The sequence below is a fragment of the Piliocolobus tephrosceles genome, chromosome 19 (genome assembly GCF_002776525.5).
Source record: "Piliocolobus tephrosceles isolate RC106 chromosome 19, ASM277652v3, whole genome shotgun sequence".
Taxonomy (NCBI): domain Eukaryota; kingdom Metazoa; phylum Chordata; class Mammalia; order Primates; family Cercopithecidae; genus Piliocolobus; species Piliocolobus tephrosceles.
This window is the reverse complement of record NC_045452.1, coordinates 39,674,181-39,695,549: the sequence shown is the minus strand read 5'-3', so window position 1 is coordinate 39,695,549 and position 21,369 is coordinate 39,674,181. Positions and strand designations below refer to the sequence as shown.

Sequence of the window (21,369 nt, the reverse complement as noted above, 5' to 3'; positions counted from 1 at the left end):
CCGTAAACCCAGCCTCCTCCTAGACTGAGGTGGTGTTTTCTGGGCTTTTCCAGTTCCGAAGAGCTCCTCCCTCACTTCTTTCGCCTTCTGCCCTTCTCTTAAGGGGGCCCCACCTCCCTTTGCCCCAAGGCATCTCTGCACAGGTCTCCGATTGGTGCACAGCACGGCCTGGCCTTTTAGGGACTGTTGTCAGGCTTTTAAAGTGATAGGGAAATGGTTCACTGGCTGCTTTTATCAACCAATCAAATATTTTCCTGACAGATCCCAAAATATTCCTGGGCCAATGGAGGGGGGAGCCCAAGATGCCTCTGCTGCTCCTTGGAGAGACAAAGCCTCTTAAGTTGGAGCCGGAGGGCCGGAGCTCAGTGGAGCCCTGGGCTGCCGCCAGCCCCGACCTGGCACTTGCTCGCCTGTGTCACTGTCAGGATTTGTCTAGCAGCGCATTCCCTAACAGGGGTGTGTTGGGGGGAGTCCTCTTTCCAACTGTCGAAATGGTTATCAAAGTGTTTGTTGCTACATCTTCTGGGTCCATAGCGGTAGGTGTCTGGTGGACTCTTTCTACCTATACTCTTTTCTGAATAACTCAGTGTTGGAAGTATGGCCAACGTTGGCCTTCAGTTTCTTTTTTGCATGTAGTCAGCTGTGGCTCTGCAGTAAGTATGTGCGCCCTTTGCTTTCTGCATTTGATTTCATAGTGTAGAAAAAGCATGGAAAGGGTGTAATCTGGGGATGGTTGGGTGTGAAAAGGGATTCGAGGAAGGAGGCGTGCTTGATGCTAGAGTTTTTAACATGTGATTTGTGTTGTGTTGCCTTGTGAATATCATAGAATCAGGGACTTTTTTGTGTGTGTTTCTGCCATTCATTCTGCAGGGCTTAAACTAATTTAAAATTGCAAATAAACAACACTTTGTGTAACACTGTTTGGAGCGGATGATGAACCGGATTGCTAAAATGACTCGGGGTGTAATCACTTGTATATGCCATGTAATGATGTAACCATACTGAAAGTGTAAAGTTAGCATGTGTAATACATTGTTTGAGGAAAGTGATGTCACAGTGACCAGAGCAAACATCTCTCAGGCCACAGTTATAAACACTCTAGGCATTCAGACGGCCCCAAAATAAGAGCTAAACGCCGACCTCCATAACAGTGCTTTGTCTAATTTTCTTGAGACCATCCACCTCTTCAATTCTGGCCTTCATTCTGTGCAGGCTAGACCTGCCATAAGAAATAGGGGTGATGAAGTGACACTTTTCTCTTTGGAAATGGGTAAGACTTTGATTTTAGGGTTGAACACATATAGTGTCTGTCTGTCTGGGACTGATATTTTGGCCAGCATTTTAGCAGCAGTTAGGCTGTGAAGAGAAAAAACAGTTTTATTAAACCCAAGAGTTAGAGACGAGCAAGGTGGCTGTTTCCTTTTATATCTAGTTTCTGGAGGATCTCAGGTTTCTGCTCGGATTTCAGCAGCCACTCTGCCAGAGATGGTACCCAGAGTAAGCCATTGGCTGGGGTGACAGCCCCAAAGGCAGCCGCCGAGTGCCACCACTCTCAGCCCTGAAAGTTCAAGAGATTTCCGGAAAGGGTGAGAAGAAAACAAGAGAAAATATCTTGGCTGTCCCTTCTGCGAAGCACAACTGATCAGCGATTGTTTTAGTGATCTCTAGAACAAGTTAACCGAAAAAGACGAGGACCCACTCCAAATGTGAAACTCTGCAAAATCTTTTGTGGTTATTGATGACTGCTGAAGCTTTCAGTTGATCTAGAAGAAGTGCATTTTTTGGCTATTTGGATAAAAAATATTTTTGGGAAGAAGATGGCTTTGGTGGGCTTTAAATATGTTGTTGATGCTCATTGCTGAAAACTACCTCTTACCTGCCAGTCCTCTATGTAGTCTGTAGACCTGGTCTACATATTCTTCAGAAGACAATAAGTTAATGGATTTTTTAGGTTTATTTGATGTCCTGTGTTCTTGAAGTTTGGGCCCATAATTTAGTTAGCTTCGGATGACCTGGAGATGCAACGTTCATCCCGGGGTCTTGGAAAAGCCAAGTTAATTTTGGTTCCCTAAGCAAATGTTTCAGTGCCGTGTGTAACTGTGTGACCTTGGGAAAGTTACTTCGCCTTGTTAAGCCTCAATTTCCTTGTCTGTAAAATGAGGATAAGAATAGTGCCTACCTCATAGTGTTGTCATGAGGACTGATGAAATGATGTGCTTCGGTGCCTCGTATGGTGTCAAGTGTTTATCAGCACTCAGGAAATGTTCTAATGATTAGTGAATGTTATTTATACTTACTAGCTACTATTAGTTAATATTAGTTGCTACTATAATTGTTACTTTTATTATTAGTTACTGTTAATTAGGATTTCAGTTATAATTATTAGTTACTGTAATTATTAGCTAATATTATTTAGTAGATCGGGGTCTATGATCAGTATGTGTGAGAAGAATTTTCCTGAAGCACATTCGTGGGAGAATTTCTGCCTTAGCCATAAGAATGAGAATTGATTATCCCCACGGTGTCAGTGCTAATGATTTTTTCATGGGTAGAGAAATGTCACTCAAAAGCTTCTTGGCAGGAAAACCCCAGAGTGGCTTCTTGTGGCCATGCTACTGTGTGGCTGTCAGTCTGCCAAGCCTTTCCTACTTATTTCTTCAGCCTGTACATTTAAAAAATGGATTCTTGCCTGACACCTCATCAGTAAGGGCATTCTGACTTCTGTTGGTTGAATGAAATAAATGAGAAAGGAAAAGCAAATTGTAATCTCCTTTTGAGGAATTAAATACATGCAGCTGTGTATTACATCTCAATTTTAATAGTTGACTCTAAAGAGCTGTCGCACATTTGACCACGTTCTGGACCGATTTGGGTAAAGAGACCCTGGGGAGCAGGAGAGGGCGCGGGACTTCTCCCAGGACCCTCCTTTCTTCCAGAAGGCCACAGTGCGGCAGGGGGGACAAAGGGAGACAGGACAGTCCCTGCTGTCTCCAAGATGCACAGCCCCTGGAACTGATTTTTAAAGACAGACCCTCATGGTGGCCCTTGGGCTTCTCAGTCCTTTCTCTGTCTTGATTGACAGTGTAAATATCGTGGGAAAAATATGACTCTTGAATTAGATCAGTCTGAATGTCATTCCTGGAAAATTCACTCATTTATTGGAGCCTCAGCATTGTTATAAAATAGCCATCCAAATACCTATCTGGATGGCCCGTGTGACAGTGCACTGGGATGGTGGTGTGCTACATGGTGCCTGACAGTGTCGGTTTTCAGCCTGAGATACAGAATGCTTTTCCATGCATCATCATCTTCAGTTCCCACCAAAACCCCATGAGGAACGCATTGTTCCATCCAGTTTGCAGATGAAGAAATTGGAGATCAGAGCCCTTGCTCAGAAAGCAGCCTTCCAAGCTAGGATGGAAACACAGGTCGTCTCCGACTCAAATCCAGTGTGCTTTATACTACAGTACAGTGATCTCAGTTGGAAAGTCTCCTAACTGTACAAGACAATAAATGAGAGATGCCAAGTGAGTGGCGTTAAGAGGCACTGCTGTCAGATCACTCCGACACCGTCTAGTAGCTACCAGTGTCTGGGTGAGTTTAGGACAGAGAACAATACTTTTTTATAAGTAAATGTAACAGGATAGGAAAATGGAGCTCTCTGAGTGTTCACTGAGGTCCCAAAGGCTCCCGACAATGACACACACCCCAAGTGCCCCCAGATCCTACCCAGGACAGACCGTGCAGCCTGGGGGGCCAGCATGGCCATGGCACCCTGGAGGGTGGAGAAGGGGCAAAGGGGGAAAGGTGAAGAGTAGGAGTGTGTCCATGATGGGAACTGATGCGGTGCTGTGCACACCCTCCCTCTGGGCCGTAAAGGGAAGGACTTTTCCAAGAGCTGATGCTGTGTCCCTGGGAGTCAGCTCAGCAGGTGCTGTGAGGAGCTGCGCTTTGCAGGCCCAGAGGAGCTCCTTGGTCAGAGACCCCGCGAGGGGGAGGACTTTGGAGTAGAGGGGCCCCATGCTAGAGCCAGGACATAGGGGTACAGCAAGACGACAGTGCCGGCCAGGTTAGCTTCATGTGTTCACTCCCCTCTTCCCTTCTCTGGCCTGGATCCTAAGACCCTTTTCTGCAGGCTCCCAGCCCAGGCAGAACTCAAGTGCCCCGAATAACCTGATGAGCAATGCATTGGGCCCTGTTTAAATGACTGGTGTTTGGGGAATCACAGTGGGCAAACAGATTTCATTTTTCTTCTTCTTTTTCTCTTTTTTTGGGGATGAGGGCTGAGAAACAGCACTTAACACAATGCCATGTGTCCAGCAGTCCCGCAGTGGACCTGGATGCAATTGTCTGTCTCGTGAGGCTTAATCGTAACATCGTCTTCCCCTCCCATTGTCTCCATCTCTTTTTGCCTTTCTAATAGAAGAAACGTTTAAGTCAAGACTTTTGGAAATGTTTTTTATCTATTCCAAACTTGTGGAATGAAATACAGCTTTTTTTCCTCATGCCCTGAGGCATGGTTGGTAGAATGGAAATAATGGTGGTGAGGTGGCTTGGACCTGGGCCAACTGCCTCCTTCAGGCTCCCAAGAGGGCATCTTAGAAGGCTTTGGAGCAGAAGCAGACAGGGGTTTCAACCGAATAAAGGAGTTGCCTTCTGAATAGTTAATTACAAGTAAAACTGCCTAAAACGAAGGCATCTCTACTCTTTGAAACAGCAAAGTGATCTCTGAAAAGATCTAAGGGAATAAGTGCTTTATAAAATGGCATGAATAGTTATGGACAGGGTGGAAAATATGTGTAGAGAATGTGGTTAATTAAAATGATGATTTAGTCCAACAACCTGTCATCAGGTCTGATGGGATTTTGTAATGTTGAAAATTCAGCCATGAAGCTGTGGAATTTGGAGCAGTTTCCATGCGGAGGCACAGAGGCCAGGCATCCACAGTACAGCTGTTGGAGGAGGGCACCTTGGTGGGGAGCACTCGCCTCCTCCTTTGGTTCTCATAGACGTGATCCTGGGGAATTACCGGAGTCTATTTGCCAGAAGTTTAAGAGAAATTCCATCATTCCGCACCTTTCTGTCTGTCTATATTTATTTGTCCATGCTTGTCCCAAACTTTAATACCTTTGTTGTCCTGAGTCTTACAGGTTCAGTAAGTGTTGTATTGTGGTGAGCAGAGCCTTTAATTTACTGATCTAATGTTTTTAGTTCCATTATCTTTTTTATAATGGAATATAAAAAATGGTATATTTTTATATATACCATTTTTGGTATAAGTGTTATTATACCAATAACACTTATGTGTTGGTATAAGTGTTAATTAAATTAAATGTGTGTTTACCATTTATATGTTTATATGTGATTTGTATACTTATTTATATAAACTTTTATAATATATATTGACTTTATGTCCATTTTGTTTTAAAAATTAACATAGTAAATATAAAATTTAAAAAAGTTAAAAACTACTTGATATTCATTTATATTATATACTGTATATACCATGTATAATCAAATCACCATCAAGACCAAATTATATATAAATCATATAAATTATATATAAGTTATATTATATCATATAAATTACATAAAAATCTTATATAGTTATATATAAAAATCTTATTATTAGATATTATAGTTATATATACAAGTCTTATTATATGTAACATTATTATAATATAGTTACACATATAAATCTTATATGTAAGATTATTATAGTTATATATATAAATCTTACTATATATAAGATTATTATATATTATATAGTTATATAATTTGGTCTTGGAGGTGATTTGGTTCTAGGGTTTAAGTATCCAGATTTGTCTCACCTTCCTTATGTTATGAAACACCCAGTTGGGCAACGTGGGTCTTGGGTCTTGCCTGTAATCCCAGCACTTTAGGAGGCCGAGGCAGGTGGATCACTTGAGCCCAGGATTTTGAGACCAACCTAGGCAACATGGTGAAACTCCATCTCTACCAAAAAATACCAAAAATTAGCCAGACATGGTGGTGTGTGTCTGTAGTCCCAGCTATTCGGGAGGCTGAAGTGGGAGAATCACTTGACCCTGAGGAGGTTGAGGCTGCAGTGAGCCAAGATCGTGCCACTGTGCTCCCGCCTGGGCAACAGAGGGAGATCCTGTCTCAAACAAAACAAAACAAAACACAAGAAACAAAATCCCCAAAGAAACACCCTAACACCCTATACGTGAGTCATTAAATTTGGCAAAAGTGAATAAAATAGATATTTTGGTTCACATATCTCTAAGAAAGGAGTTGAGTTTAGTTCAAAGAGGGTTTGCATCCAGATATTAGATTTGGGACAGGCATGTACCTTTTACAGCATTTGTTTGAAACCCTCAAAGTGTAGTCCTTCTTGTAAACAAGGCACATGAAAATGACAAGGGGCCCTCGTGCTCTGTAAAACATTTTTATGAGTTGTTTTTATATGAGATGAGAAGCCTTTAAAAAATTGAGATATTAGATATTTTCATGTCAAAGAAAATATTTAAAGTTTTATTTATTTATTATTTATTATTCTTGTTTTTATTTTTAAATTTGAGATGGGGTCTTGCTCTGTCACCCAGGCTGGAGTGCAGTGGCGCAATATTGGCTCACTGCAACCTCTGCCTCTTGGGTCCAAGCGATTCTCCTGCCTCACAGCCTCCTGAGTAGCAGGGATTACAGATAAGTGCCACCACACCCAGCTAATTTTAGTATTTTTAATAGAGATAGGGTTTCACCATGTTGGCCAGGCTGGTTTCAAACTCCTGACCTTGAGTAATCCACCTACCTCGGCCTCCCAAAATGCTGTGATTATAGGTATGAGCCACTGTGCCTGGCCTAAATCTGTCTTTTTTTTTTTTTTGAGACGGAGTCTCACTCTGTCACCCAGGCTGGAGTGCAGTGGCATGATCTGGGCTCACTGCAACCTCTGCCTCCTGGGTTCAAGTGATCCCACTGCCTCAGCCTCCCAAGTAGCTGGGATTACAGACACGCGCCACCATGCCTGGCTCATTTTTGTGTTTTTAGTAAAGATGGGGTTTTACCATGTTGGCCAGGCTAGTCTCGAACTCATGGCCTCAGATGATCTGCCCACCTCAGCTTCCCAAAGTTCTAGGATTACAGGCCTGAGCCACTGCACCCAGCCAAGTTTTAATCTTACTCTTAATAAATGGCCATACTTTTGCCTCATTATCCTGAGTGTATTCTGTATCTACATTGTACCAATTAGTTCTGTACTTTTTTTTTCACCCAAACAAGCAGTTTAAGAATCTATTCACATGAAGGACTTGGCACAATGTATTGTGCAAAGTAGAGAGTCAGTAAATAACTGTTGATTGATTATTTGTCTGATACCCTTTCTTTCTCCTCCTTCCCTCCCTCCCTCCCTCCCGCCTTCCCTCCTTCCCTCCCTCCCTCCCTTCCTTCCTTCCTCCTTTTTTTTTCTTTTTTATTTGAGACGGAGTCTCTGTCGCCAGGCTGGAGTGCAGTGGCACAATATCTGCTCACTGTAACCTCCACCTCCCAGGTTCAAGCAATTCTCCTGCCTCAGCCTCCCAAGTAGTTTGGGCTACAGGCACATGCCACCACGCCCAGCTAATTTTTGTGTTTTTAGTAGAGACAGGGTTTCACCATGTTGGCCAGGATGGTCTCAATCACTTTACCTCGTGATCCATCCACCTCAGCCTCCCAAAGTGCTGGGATTACAAGCATGCACCGCCACGCTTGGGCCTTTTTTTTTCTTTCTTTCTTTATCTTTCTGACAGAGTCTTGTTCTATTGCCAAGGCTGGAGTGCAGTGGTGTGATCATAGCATTACAGCCTCCACCTCCCAGACTCAAGTGATCTTCCCACCTCTTGAGTAGCTGGGATTACAGGCATGTACCACCCCTGTCTAATTTTTAAATTTTCTGTAGAGATGTAGTCTCTCGGCAAAAATTTGTTTGCCCAGGCTGGTCTTGACCTCCTGGGCTCAAGCGATTCTTCTGCTTTTAGCCTCCCAAAGTGCTGGGATTACAGGTATGAGCCACCGCACCTGGCCTGATTACACTTTCTGTCAGTTTCTCCCTGTGGTTATTAAAATGGGGTCTACAGAGTCTGCTGTAACTTATTTGCCAGTGTTTATAAAAGATGACATCACACATTTTCAGGAGTGAATTCTTTGAAGAGAGAAAGTTGTAATTGCTGTTGTAATTGTTTATGGGGAAGGAGTTCTAAGCTTGAGGGACGGCCACGTTGGTACGAACTGGCTACTGGCAGATACGGTCATTACACATTACACAGGTAGAGAAAGGATATTCAACCATGTTCCCTTAGGTGTGGCTGCACTGCTCTCGGAGAGGAGCCAGGTGTGAGCAGGAAAGGAGGAATCTGGGGGAGAAAAGGGTTGTTTGTTTCGCTGTGTGGCTTTTTTTGTGCTGGGAGAAACATCCTCCAGCTTTTTCTAGCCCCTACTTGTGCCCTTCCCCTCCAATAATCTCTATGTGAGCTTTTTAATCTCCTGTAATATTTCTGAAGCTACTTTTAGTTCAATGTGACTAATACTTTTATTTTCATAACTGAATGAAATGCATTTTAGTGTGGGTATACTTGATATTTGAATTTCATAGTAAAGTATCTTTTTTATTTTATTATTTTGTTTTATTTTTTTAAAAGTAAATAAAAAAAAAATTTTTTTGAGACAGAGTCTCACTCTGACTCCCAGGCTGGAGTGCAGGGCTTACTACAACCTCTACCTCCCAGGTTCAAACGATTCTCCTGCCTCAGCCTCCCGAGTAGCGGAGATTACAGGCGCACACCACCACGCCCAAGTAATTTTTGTAGTTGTAGTAAAGTCAGGATTTCACCATGTTGGTCAGGCTGTTCTCGAACTCCTGACCTCATGATCTGCCTGCCTCGGCCTCCCAGAGTGCTGGGGTTACAGGTGTGAGCCACCGCACCCGGCCTTCTCCTTTTTTAAACAAAATTTTTATTTTATTTTTAAGAGACAGGGTCCTGCTTTGTCACCCAAGCTGGAGTGCAGTGGGACAATCAGCACACTGTAACCTCAAACTCCTGGGCTCAAGCAATCCTTCTGTCTCAGCCTCCCAAAGTCCTGGGATTATAGGCATGAGCCACATTGTCTGGCCTCTTTTTTCTCTTCTTTCCCTTTTCCCAATCCCTTGTCTTCCTAATTCTTACTTACTTTTTGGCCATTAAAGCTTTGCAAAAAATTAAAAGTATTTTGAAGACTGCAAAAAAGATACGAGAGCGTCTGTATTCCAATTAGGGCATGTTAAAAGACAACATTACAACTCATCTAGTTTTGTAGATTTTTTTTTTTCCCCGACAGAATTTTGCTCTTGTTGCCCGGGCTGGAGCGCAATACCACAATCTTGGCTCATTGCAACCTCTGCCTCCTGGGTTCAAGCGATTCTCCTGCCTCAGGCTCCCTGTAGTAACTGGGATTATAAGGCAAGCACCACCACACCCAGCTAATTTTGTATTTTTAGTAGAGATGGGGTTTCTACATGTTGGTCAGGCTGGTCTTGAACTCCTGACCTCAGGTGATCTGTCTGCCTCGGCCTCCCAAAGTGCTGGCACTACAGATGTGAGCCACTGTGCCCGGCCGTTTGTAGATCTTAATTGGCTTCTGTGATTCCAGAATCTGGCAGCAGTCCAGGCCAAAAAATGGTTCACAAAGCTCTGCCCCACTACACGTGCAGGTTATATTTATTGCCAGAGAAAAGGAAATGACATTCAGAAAAAGGATGTGAGGTACAGATAGCTAGGTTGGGTTCTAACTCAGTGTTTGCCTTATTTGAAAGTGGTTTGAATAGTTGACCTTCTGTGATTGTCTAAAGCTTGTCTGCTGTCATTAACTGAAACTCAGCTCTGGTTACAAAGGCTAATTTCTAGTTAAGTTTTCAGTTTGTTTACATACTAAGCTAGGTTGCAGTTCATTACCTAGGACTCCTATGGAGTCTTCTAAAGCCCAAATTTAGTTTTAACAGTTGATCATACAATAATTAATTAATTAATTAATTAATAGTTTTTTTGAGATGGAATCTTGCTCTGTCACCCAGGCTGGATTGCAGTGGCATGATCTCGGCTCACTGCAACCTCCACCTCCTGGGCTCAAGTGATTCTCCTGCCTCAGCCTCTCAAGTAGCTGGGATTACAGGCGTGTGCCACCAGGCTTGGCTAATTTTTGTATTTTTAGTAGAGATGAGGTTTCACCATGCTGGCCAAGCTGCTGTCGAACCTCTGACCTCAGGCAATCCACCTGCCTCAGCTTCCCAAAGTGCTGGGATTACAGGTGTGAGCTATCGTACCCAGCCTGATTATGTAATAATTTAAACATTGATGATACTAAAATTTCAGAAATTAAATAGTCATTTTGTTGACCCTTTATAACAAAGAGGTGTGATTCTATTATTTTCCTTGTTTGAATACTTAACAAAGTTATTTGTGTTATATAGTGTAACTAGAGGAAGGATTTAATTTTTGTACATGTAAGCAAAATATTTTTCATAAACAGCCTAATAATATTTCTCTACTCTTAACCAGATTAGGAAGAAACAGCAAGAAGTAGTGGGTTTTTTGGAAGCGAATAAAATCGACTTTAAGGAATTAGATATTGCTGGAGATGAAGACAATAGGAGGTGGATGAGAGAGAATGTTCCTGGAGAGAAAAAACCTCAAAATGGAATTCCTTTGCCTCCCCAGATCTTCAATGAGGAGCAGTACTGTGGGGTGAGTATGTGCTTCTATTAAAAATCCTGCTGTGTGTGTGTTTATTAGAAATTTTCTAAAGCAGGTTAATTTTGAGTCAGCATTTGAAATTGTTCACAACTGTCAGGTCATGATCTATTTCTACCATCCAATAGCTGGATGGTAGATCCATTATGAATAATCAATATTTAAGATTTAGAAAAGGACAGAAACAATATCATGATGATTCAGAAGTTTTGGGGATCATTTCACGTTCTTTCTTTTATTTTGAAGAATTGAGGTCACGTGTTCAAAAAAAATATACATTTAGCTAGGAATTCTGCTCAGCCTTGCAGTGTGCACACATGTGTATCTGCACAGGAACATGGTAAGTTTTCTCTGTCGCCCAGGCTGGAGTGTAGTGGTGCAATCACAGCTCACTGTAGCCTCTTTCTCCTGGGCTTAAGCGATCCTCTCGCCTCAGCCTCCTGAGTAGCTGGGACTGCAGGAGTGCAGTACCCCACCCAGCTAATTTTTAAGTTTTTTGTAGAGACGGTCTCCCTATATTGCCCAGGCTGCTCTGGAACTCCTGGCCTCAAATGATCCTCCTGCTTTGGCCTCCCAAAGTGCTGGGACTACAGGTGTGAGCCACTGTGCTCAGAAAGTTTTCACTTTTATAAAATTGACTTGTAGAAATAAAATCTTACTATACATAGAAGATGAATTTGTGTAACTTTAATTAGTTTGAAAACTCTTCTGGGCGTTATGGTTATAACAACAATTTTGTTTTACACATTTGATAGTTCGTTTCACCATAAGATCACTTCTTTTTTTTCCCGGAGTTTATAGATCGTACTTAATAAATCAAGTTGTTGGAAAGAAATTTTTTCTTTTCTTTTCTTTCTTTTTTTTTTTCTGAGACAGAGTCTTGCTCTGTCGCCTAGGCTGGAGTGCAGTGGCGTGATCCTGGCTCACTACAAGCTCCACCTCCCGGGTTCATGCCATTTTCCTGCCTCAGCCTCCTGAATAGCTGGGACTACAGGTGCCCGCCACCACGCCTGGCTTATTTTTTGTATTTTCAGTAGAGACGGGGTTTCACTGCATTAGGCAGGATGGTCTCGATCTCCTGACCTCATGATCTGCCCTCCTTGGCCTCCCAAAGTATTGGGATTACAGGCGTGAGCCACCGCGTCTGGCCTATTCTTTTCATTTCTACCTTCAGAGAGGTATTTGTAGTTTATCTTACGAGAAGCTTTGCTTAATTTGCTTTTCTGTGGTCTATGGACACACTTACAAAAGTACATTCATGAAGAACAGGGCTTTGTTTCCAGAAAGTAAGTAAAAATCATTATTTTTATTGTGTGCTCAGATTTTAAAAGGAAACTCAAAAGTTCTGAAGGATATGCAGGCTTAAAATAACATCAGTCTAGACAGTCAGTGTCCTTTCTACATGATTAAAAGGTATATAACTATTATTTAAGTGGTCTCCCTGGCTTCTGAAGATTCTTGGTCAACCCTATGGCATGCCTGATGATGGCAGCAGGTGGAAGGAGACCCCAGAGAAAAGCAGGTTTCAGTGGGCAGTGAGGGGATTGGGTGTCAAGGGTAGTCCTCAGTGCCTTCCTGCCTCTGCCAGTTTGAACTTCTGCTATTCTATGCAGAGCAAATGAAGATATTATCCTGAGAGCCAGGGTAGACAACTGTTAGACTGAGAAAGGAGACACCACACTGGAAGCCAGGCACAGTTGAGGCCAGGCTCCCCGCCTGACAGAGGAATGTGAACTGGAAAGAGCAGACACGTCTGTTGATGACAAGTTGGCATCTGTGCATTTTAGCCCAGGTAAGGGCCAGAGTGCCTGCCTGGGACCAAGATAGCCTGGGCCTGACTGAACACAACCAAAGAGGACCCGGATTGTTCAGCACAGAGGTGCCCATTTAGCAGAGGAACGCGTGTCTCCGGGCACTCGGGGCTGTAAGGAAACACAGGGTGGAAACCTAATTAGGGTGGGGAGAGGGCTTTTCACCATATCGATGTTACTGAACAAACTATGTTATGTTCCTAAAATTTATTTTGAAATATGCTGTATGTGATAAGAAATACATAATTTAAATAGGAATGATACAACGAGCGACCACTGTATGCACCATCCAGTTTAAGACGGACAGGATACTGTTACCAGAAATGTGGAAGCTCTCTGTTTGCTTCTCCCTGATCACATCCCTCGCCCTCTGCACTAGTGATAGTCATTGGAAAGAAAGGGTCTTGCTCTGTCACTCAGGCTGGAATGCAGTGGCACGATCATGGCTCTCTGCAGCCTCAACGTCCTGGACTTGATCAATCCTCCTGTCTCAGCCTCCTGAATAGCTGGGACTATAGGTGTGCGGCACCACACCTAGCTAAATTTTGTGTTTTTTGTAGAGATGGCATCTCCCTATGTTGCCGAGGCTGGTCTTGAATTCCTGGGCTCAAGCAGTCCTCCTGCCTTGACCCTCCCAACGTGTTGGGATTACTGGTGTGAGTCACTGTGTCCAGACCTTATATTTAAAAACCTTTGTCTTCTTTTACCTCCCTGAATATGCACATAGTTTACTATGACACGTGTTGCCATTGCAATCCCCTATTCCCAAAGAAATATAATTTTGTTTTAGAGAGCCTCTCGTTCATCTGGGAAGCTCGCCAGGCTTCGGCTCTTCTCTGCGGGAAATGTTTCAGTTTCCTTAATGAATGGAGTATTTAGGTTTTCTACTTTTTCATAAGTTGGTTTTCATAATTCTGTTTCCATAAATTCTAAGACGGCTAGTTTGTTTGTTTGTTTGTTTTTTAGAATCAGGGTCTTTGTCTGTTGCCCAGGCTGGAGTGCAGTGTTGCCATCATGGCCCATGGCAGCCTTGAGCTTGTTTTTAAGTTTTAAAGTCTAGTATAACATTTTTTTCCAAAATTAACAGGAAGGTACAGAAATTTCCTATGTACCCTCTGTTGCCACACATGCAGAGCCTCCCCCATTATCAACATCCCCCAAAGTTTTAAATAAGATATTCTTAAGACCTGTTTAAAATAGGTAGTTAGGTCCATTCTTTATTCTTAATGTTTCTAGTGTGTCTTCTCTGATTTTTTTTTTTAATTTATGTTGCTCATAGTTTTTGTTTGTTTGTTTTTGGTCTTTCGGCTTATTGATTCTTTCTGATCTCTCTATATCTTTATAGCTAATTTTTCTCTTATTTTTAAAATTTCTGCTCTTGCCTTTATCATTTGTCACTTCTATACACTTTGTTTTTTTTTCTTCCCTTACGTCAATGTTCAGTTAGATGCTTAGCTCACTTTTAACCATTTTTTCTTCTCTAATGTAAATATTTAAGGCTAGACATTTCTCACTGAGTACTGTCAGTTCATTCCATATATTTTGATATACAGTATTTTCTTTTTTTTGCTTTATTTATTTATTATTATTATTTTTTGAGATGGAGTTTTGCTCTTGTTGCCCAGGCTGGAGTGCAGTGGCCTGATCTCAGTTCCCTGCAACCTCTGCCTCCCGAGTTCAAGTGATTCTTCTGTCTCAGGTCTCCCGCATAGCTGGGATTACGGGCACCACCATGCCTGGTTAATTTTTTGTATTTTTAGTAGAGACAGGGTGTCATCATGTTGGCCAGGTTGGTCTTCAACTCCTGACCTCAGGTGATCCACTGGCCTTGGCCTCCCAAAGTGCAGTGATTACAGGCGTGAGCCACCATGCCCGGCCTGCAGTATTTTCTTTATTGTTAAGTATAAATGTTAAAACATTTATACGTTTCTTTTTTGACCCATGCATTGAGATTATGAGTATATTTGGAGTTTCTTCTACTTTGTTATATGCTTTTAATTTTTCTCAGTTTTGCAGTTTTTTTAATCCTTTCTTGATGTAATTTTACTTACTAAAGTCTCTTTTTCCTAATTTTATTTTGCCCTTTACTCAATTCAAATAATCTAGCCTTTTAGTGGTTAACTTAGCTATTTTAACATACATACTTAAAGATAATCAGTATCCTTCCTTTTGTCCCAAACTTTTTTTTTTTTTTTAAAGACAGAGTCTCACTCTGTCACCCAGGCTGGAGTGCAGTGGTGCAATCTTGGCTCACTGCAGACTCCACCTCCCAGGTTCAAGCAATTCTCCTGCCTCAGCCTCCCGAGTAGCTGGGATTACAGGCACGCACCACCATGTCCTGCTAATTTTTTTGTATTTTTGGTAGAGATGGGGTTTCATCATGTTGGCCAGGCTGGTCTTGAACTCCTGAACTCAGATGATCTGCCCACTTTGGCCTCCCAAAGTGCTGGGGTTACAGATGTGAACCACCGCACTCGGTCTGTCCCAACCATTAAAAGGGCCTTTAGACACTTTAACCCTGATCACTGTCTCTGTTTACATGTGTTTGGTTTTTCAGTATTTCAGTTGGCCTCTCATCCTGCTCCACAAATTAGGCATTTCTATTTATTGGTTGTACAGTCAATGTTTGTTCAGATTTAGATTTACCCACATATTTACTATTAATTTTATCTTCTTGAATCTCAGATATTCCATCTGGAATTATTTTCTTCTTCCTGAATACATCCTATAAGTTTCTTTAAGTGAAGGTCTCTTGGCGGTAACTTCTCTAAGGTTTTGTTTGTTTAAAAAATGATATTTTCGCCGGGTGCGGTGGCTTACGCTTGTAATCCCAGCACTTTGGGAGGCCGAGGTGGGTGGATCACAAGGTCAGGAGATCGAGACCATCCTGGCTAACACAGTGAAACCCTGTCTCTACTAAAAATACAAAAAATTAGCCGGGTGTGGCGGCGGGCACCTGTAATCCCAGCTACTTGGGAGGCTGGGGCAGGAGAATGGCGTGAACCCAGGAGGCGGAGCTTGCAGTGAGCCAAGATTGCACCACTGCACTCCAGCCTGGGCGACACTGCAAGACTCCGTCTCAAAAACAAACAAACAAAATATTTTCCAGACGACTATCTTTCTTTCACCTTCATGCTTGAAAAAATAGTTTTACTGAGTCTGGAATTCTGGGATCATTGTTCTTTTTTCTAAACACATTGAAATTATTATTTTACTTTCACCTGGCCTCTGTGTTGCTGTTGAGAAGTCAGCTGTCAGTCTCATCACTATTCTTTTACTGGGAAACTTTCTTTTTTCCTTTTTCTTTTCCTCCCTTTCTTCTTCTGTCCATCCTTTCTTCTTTTCTTCTTCCTCTTCCTCCTCTTCTTCCTCTCTTTCTGGTTGCTTTTAATAATATTTCTCTACGATGTGTCTAGGTTTAGAGTTATTTTTATTTATCTAGTTTAGAATTATTTATTGGGCTTCCTGAGACTAAGGGTTGTTATCTTTCAATAAGTCTAGAAAATTATTAGTAATTGGCCAGGCGAGATGGTGCATGCCTATAATCCTAGCACTTTGGGAGGCCGAGGTGGGAGGATTGCTTAAGCCCAGGTGTCTGAGACCAGCTTGGGGAGCATGGTGAGACCTTGTCTCAAAAAATTAAAAAATGTTTAGCAATTATATGCTTGAGTTTAGGTTTTCCCATAATATCTCTATTTGCTTCTCTAACAGCTCCTATAAGACATTTGTTAGAACTTCTCACACTGCATTTTCATACAATAATATTTCCTCCACATTTTTCATCTCTTTTTTTCCTCTCTAGATTATTTGTTTATTTATTTATTTTTTATTTTATTTATTTATTTTTTTTAGATAGAGACAGAGTCTCACCATGTTGCCCAGGCTGGTCTTGAACTCCTGGGCTCAAATAATCCTCCCTTCTCTGCCTCTTACAGTGCTGGGATTGTAGGCATGGGCCACCACACCCAGCCTGGATCATTTCTTTGATTGCATCTTCCAGTTAGCTAATTTAGCTAATTTACTCTTCAGGTGTTTTTGTTTAATCCACATATTGGGTTTTACAATTCCGCTATTATGTCTTTTTATTTTCGGGAGTTCTTTTTGGTTCCTTTCTAAATTTGCTTGATTGTTCTCTCTAGGTATTTATTCTGTCTTTGAGTTTTTCTTTTATTTCACTAAATATATTAAATATAGCTGTTTTATATTCTTTGCCTGATAATTCCAATATCTGATTCTGATTTTTAATTCCACCTCCTGTTATTTCTTCTTGCTCTCACTCATGTTTTCTTGTTATTCCCTTATTTATATTGTAACTTTTGACTTCAAACCGGTCATTTTGAAAAACTTTGTTTGTGGCTATCTTAGTCTGTTTTGTGCTGCTGTAACAGAATACCACAGACTGGGTAGTTTATAAACAATAGAAGTTTATTTAGCTCATGGCTCTGGAGGTGGAAAGTCCAAGATCGAGGGGCAGCATTTGATGAGGGCTTTCTGGCTGCGTCAAACATGGCTGAAGGCATCACAGTAGCAAGAGAAAGGGAGAGATACAACTCGGAGCCTCAAGCCTTTTTATAAATGTCATCAATCAGTTCATGAGGATGCCCCCTTATGGCCTCAACAGCTCCCCTTAGGCCCCACCCCCCAACACTGTTGCACGGGGGGATTAAGTTTCCAACGCATGCTTTCTGGCGGATACATTCAAATCACAGCAGTGGATACTCTTTGAGGCCTGGAGTTTATTTCTGGCAGTTTCCTTAGAACCGTATCAAACTTAGACACATCTTAAACTCAGATTTCAAGATTTTTTAGGATCACAGATGGCATGGGAATTTGAACTGTAACCTCTCGTGAATTCTACCTGTGGTTATACATTCTCAGAGGAGAATATTTTCCCCTCCACCCAGAAGCAAAGTTGAATCAGGGAAGTTTCCTTCCATTCTGTTCTGTCTGGCCGGGTTATTTCTCATTCACATTTACTTTGAAGGCGGAACCCTCTGGAGTTCTGGTGTGTGTGTTTTATGAAACTCCCCACCTTGACGAGGCTCTGGGCTTTATCTACTTCCCCCTTTTTCCTCTTCAGTGTCCAAGTGATGATCAAGGTGTCCTGTGTGTGTCAGAAACTCTCAGCATGAATGGTGGCTTTGGTGTCTGCTTACTCTCAGGATTCAGGATTCATGCTCTCACTGGCCAGAGTCTTTTCTGCCAGCTCAGCAGTGTATTTATACTTTTTTTTTTTCTTAATTGGGTTAAAAAAATTTTTTTTGAGACAGCTTTTCAGGGCCTCTAATCTGGCATAATAGCAGAACTGGGAGTTGAAAACCTGTTTTATGTTCATTATTTTCTACGTATTATTTGGTAGCATCAAGTCAAAGATAATGATGAATTGTTCTTCAGCCTTCTGAAATTCTGAAGAAGGTATTTGGTCTTAAATGGAAGCAAAAGACTAATTCACTCAACTATAAGAAAATCTTTGTTGCCTTGAAATCTAGAGTTGGCTAACTAAAGAAGTTTTCAGAACTTTATATATGGAATTTTTGGGAAATAGCATAGATTTACTTTATTACATTTCACCAACTTAATACTACTATTACTGTTAACGCAGTATCTCATGTAATCTTTTAACAATGATTAGTAAGCGTGTACTCTGGGAATCAATCAGAATTTCTGATACCAAAGTTCCTGCACTTACTCATGTTGTTATATTCCTTTCAACCAAGATTTGAGGCAGCTTCCAAACATGTATAAAGAATAAAATTAATCACTGAGAGACTTGAGGCAATGGATAGGAAAACAATAAAGCTTTAAATAAGAGTAACACTTTGAATAAGTGGCTCACACCTGTAGTCCCAGCACTTTGGGAGGCCGAGGTGGGTGGATCACCTGGGGTCAGGAGTTTGAGACCAGCCTGACCAACATAGTGAAACCCCGTCTCTACTAAAAATACAAAAATTAGCTGGGCATGATGGCACATGTGCGTAATCTCAGGTAGTCAGGAGGCTGATGCAGGAGAATTGCTTAAATCTGGAAGGTGGAGGTTGCCGTGAGCTGAGATTGTGCCACTGCGCTCCAGCCTGGGAGACAAAGTGAGACTTTCTCTCTCTCTCAAAAAAAAAAAAAAAAAAAAAAAAAAAAAGAGTAACACACAGGAATACATAGTACTTTTTTTCTCAATAGCTGTGACCTGTATTTAGTTTTAAGCTTCTTTTTTTTTTTTTTTTGTGAGACAGGGCATTGCTCTGTTTCCCAGGCTAGAGTGTAATGGCACAATCACAGCCCACTGCAGCCTTGATCTGCCAGGGTCAAGTGATCCTCACACCTCAGCCTCCCAAGTAGCTGGGACCACAGGTGTGTGCCACCCTGCCCGGCTAATTTTTGTATTTTTTGTAGAGACAGGCTCTCACCATGTTGTCCAGGCTAGTCTTGAACTCGTGGGTTCAAGGGATCCTCCCATCTTGGCCTCCCGAATTGCTGAGATTAGAGGCATGAACCACCACGCCTGGCTGGTTTTAAGCTTTTTAACACACACTAAGAGTAGGGTAGGCAAAGAACAACTAAGTTGTTTTGTGTGTTGTCCTGTTAAATGAGACAAACGCCTGCGACTTTGTGAGCCTTTTTGCAACACTGTTGAAATTGCATCAAGGCCTTGATGACAAAGATTGGCAGTAGTAAAGTAGCCTGGGGGAATATTGTTTATGTTTTAATTATAAAAACTGAAACTCTTCTAAGCTATTGACAGCTACATTACTGGGAAGTCCTTTAGGGCTGGACCTGCCTGGTGAAGGACTGGCCCTGGTAGGATCTGGATGGGGTGGGAGCTTCAATGAGCATCAGATTTCAATCCACTACCAAGTTTCCGATCACTCCAGTTGTTCCCATTTTGCCAAAACAGTCGCCCTCTCTGCCCCCGATGGTCTTGTGCCTGTTCATATTGGGAGGGCCTGAGATGCATCTGGGCCCTTAGGGATACTTTAATCACAGTGTAGACAGCCTGTATCATCTCAGTCTCAGCTGATCAGGGACCAAATGCTTAGAGCCAGATTATAAGTAAACCAGGTGGTGGTGTGAAACTTGGAAAAGCCATTTACTGTGTATATTTGGGTCTTGTCTGCAATTCCTGGACATGGGTAGGGGTGTGTGTGTGTGTGCTCTTGCTGTGGTATACAGGCACAATTAAAGTGTATAAAAACAAATGTAAAGTTCATGCTTAGATGTCTTAACTCTGGAGGTTAGTCATCTTTGACAAAGCAAACTGGGATCATTTTTGTGTGAGCTTCCAACTTAAGAACTAATAAATAAAAAGATCAGTTTCCATAAATAAACTGGCTCACAAGTGTGCAGTCGTTTTAAACTTTTTTTTTCTTTGCTTCAAGGATTTTGACTCTTTCTTCTCTGCAAAAGAAGAGAATATTATTTATTCCTTCCTTGGTTTGGCTCCTCCTCCAGACTCAAAGGTAAGTTTGAACAGACTCTATTGGGGTTCAGAACAGGTAATACTAAATGAAGGTAGAAATCTGCATCCAAGACTGTTTAAGAAATGATGATTTTAAAATTCCCATAATGTTAGTACACTTCTTATTCTGATGAAGTCCTATGCATAGAGAGAATGCAGTTTTTACTAAAAAAAGTTCCAAAATTATGCTTTTCATATTTATGCTGTGTTTTCACCTTGTTATGGTAAATTTTATAGTACCTAAGTTAGGAAATATCATTACTTTGAATAAACTTAAGTGCATTGATTAAATATGTAAACATTTGAGCTCCCAGGTTGTGTTTATACAATTATTTTGTTTTGAATTGATTTCTCATATAGCTTTATATGAGTTACTTTCGTAATGATATATGCCCTTATATTATTTCTATTTAAATGAACCAAACTGCATTTTGGTCTCATAAAAATGGGACAGGTAAGATCTCGATTCAAGAACAAGGTAGGTTTTATCAGGTTTTTTTCTTCCAGTGATGTCTCATCTTTGATTATGTATAATTAAATAGAGAATTATGCTAATAAAGCAGGAACTGTGAATTTGACTTGTGTGCATGTTTAATTCATGAGACTTGCTAAGACTTACTGATGGATTGAATGTGGATAGGGATGGATTCCATGATGACTTCTAACCAGTGGGTGTAAAAATCCTCTCTGAGAGAGGACCATATTGACAGGAGAAATTAAGTTTGAGACAGCTGAGCGAAGAAGTGAGGTAGGCAATTGTATGCTGATCTGTGTCTCTGCAAAGTCTGGTTGGAGACACACACGTGGAAGCTGTGAGTGTGTAGATGGAGCTGAAGTTGTGAAAAGTGGATGAAACAAAGTAATGAGTTGACAGGAAGGAGACCAGAGTGGGGGCTGTCTAAGCTAAAACAGACTTCAGAAAATTATGTGGAAAAGTTAGAGCAGATGAACTTATTTGCCAGTGTGCAAAGTGTCTGGGATCAATCTCATATTTTCAGCAACAAAAATAAAATAAAATAAACATTTGGAAGTGGATCAACACAGATATTGCCATTTTTCTCTCTCTGAGATAATGACTTGCCATTCATGTCTAGGGACAGCCCACTTCCTAGACTTTTCTTACATTTCTCCTGAGAAGTCTCAGAGTTCACCTCTCTTCTCATTGAGGCTTTTGTAGTCCTGGTATTTCTTTCCATCCATAATCTCTCTCATTCAGCATGAAATGAAGAGGAACCCCAGTGGAAAAGAACATACGATTCAGTTAGAAAACCTTATATGCTTTTTACCTGCTGACCCTGAATTTTTTTTTTTTGGACGGAGTCTCGCTCTGTCGCCCAGGCTGGAGTGCAGTGGCCGGATCTCAGCT

General features: G+C 41.5%; 1 protein-coding gene across 3 annotated transcripts in view; it reads left to right on the top strand.

Moving 5' to 3' along the window:
• Positions 1 to 230: 230 nt before the first annotated feature.
• Positions 231 to 21,369, top strand: part of LOC111526145 (SH3 domain-binding glutamic acid-rich protein) — a 51,620-nt gene continuing 30,481 nt past the window's right edge. Inside the window, exons 1-3 of one of the 3 annotated variants that reach the window (XM_023191732.1) lie at positions 231 to 536; positions 10,551 to 10,736; positions 19,924 to 20,004. In XM_023191732.1, coding sequence (XP_023047500.1) covers positions 303 to 536; positions 10,551 to 10,736; positions 19,924 to 20,004 — 501 coding nt within the window. In that variant the 5' untranslated portion in view covers positions 231 to 302. The remainder of the gene's footprint in view (positions 537 to 10,550; positions 10,737 to 19,923; positions 20,005 to 21,369) is intronic. The other 2 variants (XM_023191723.1, XM_023191720.1) reach the window with 2 other exon arrangements.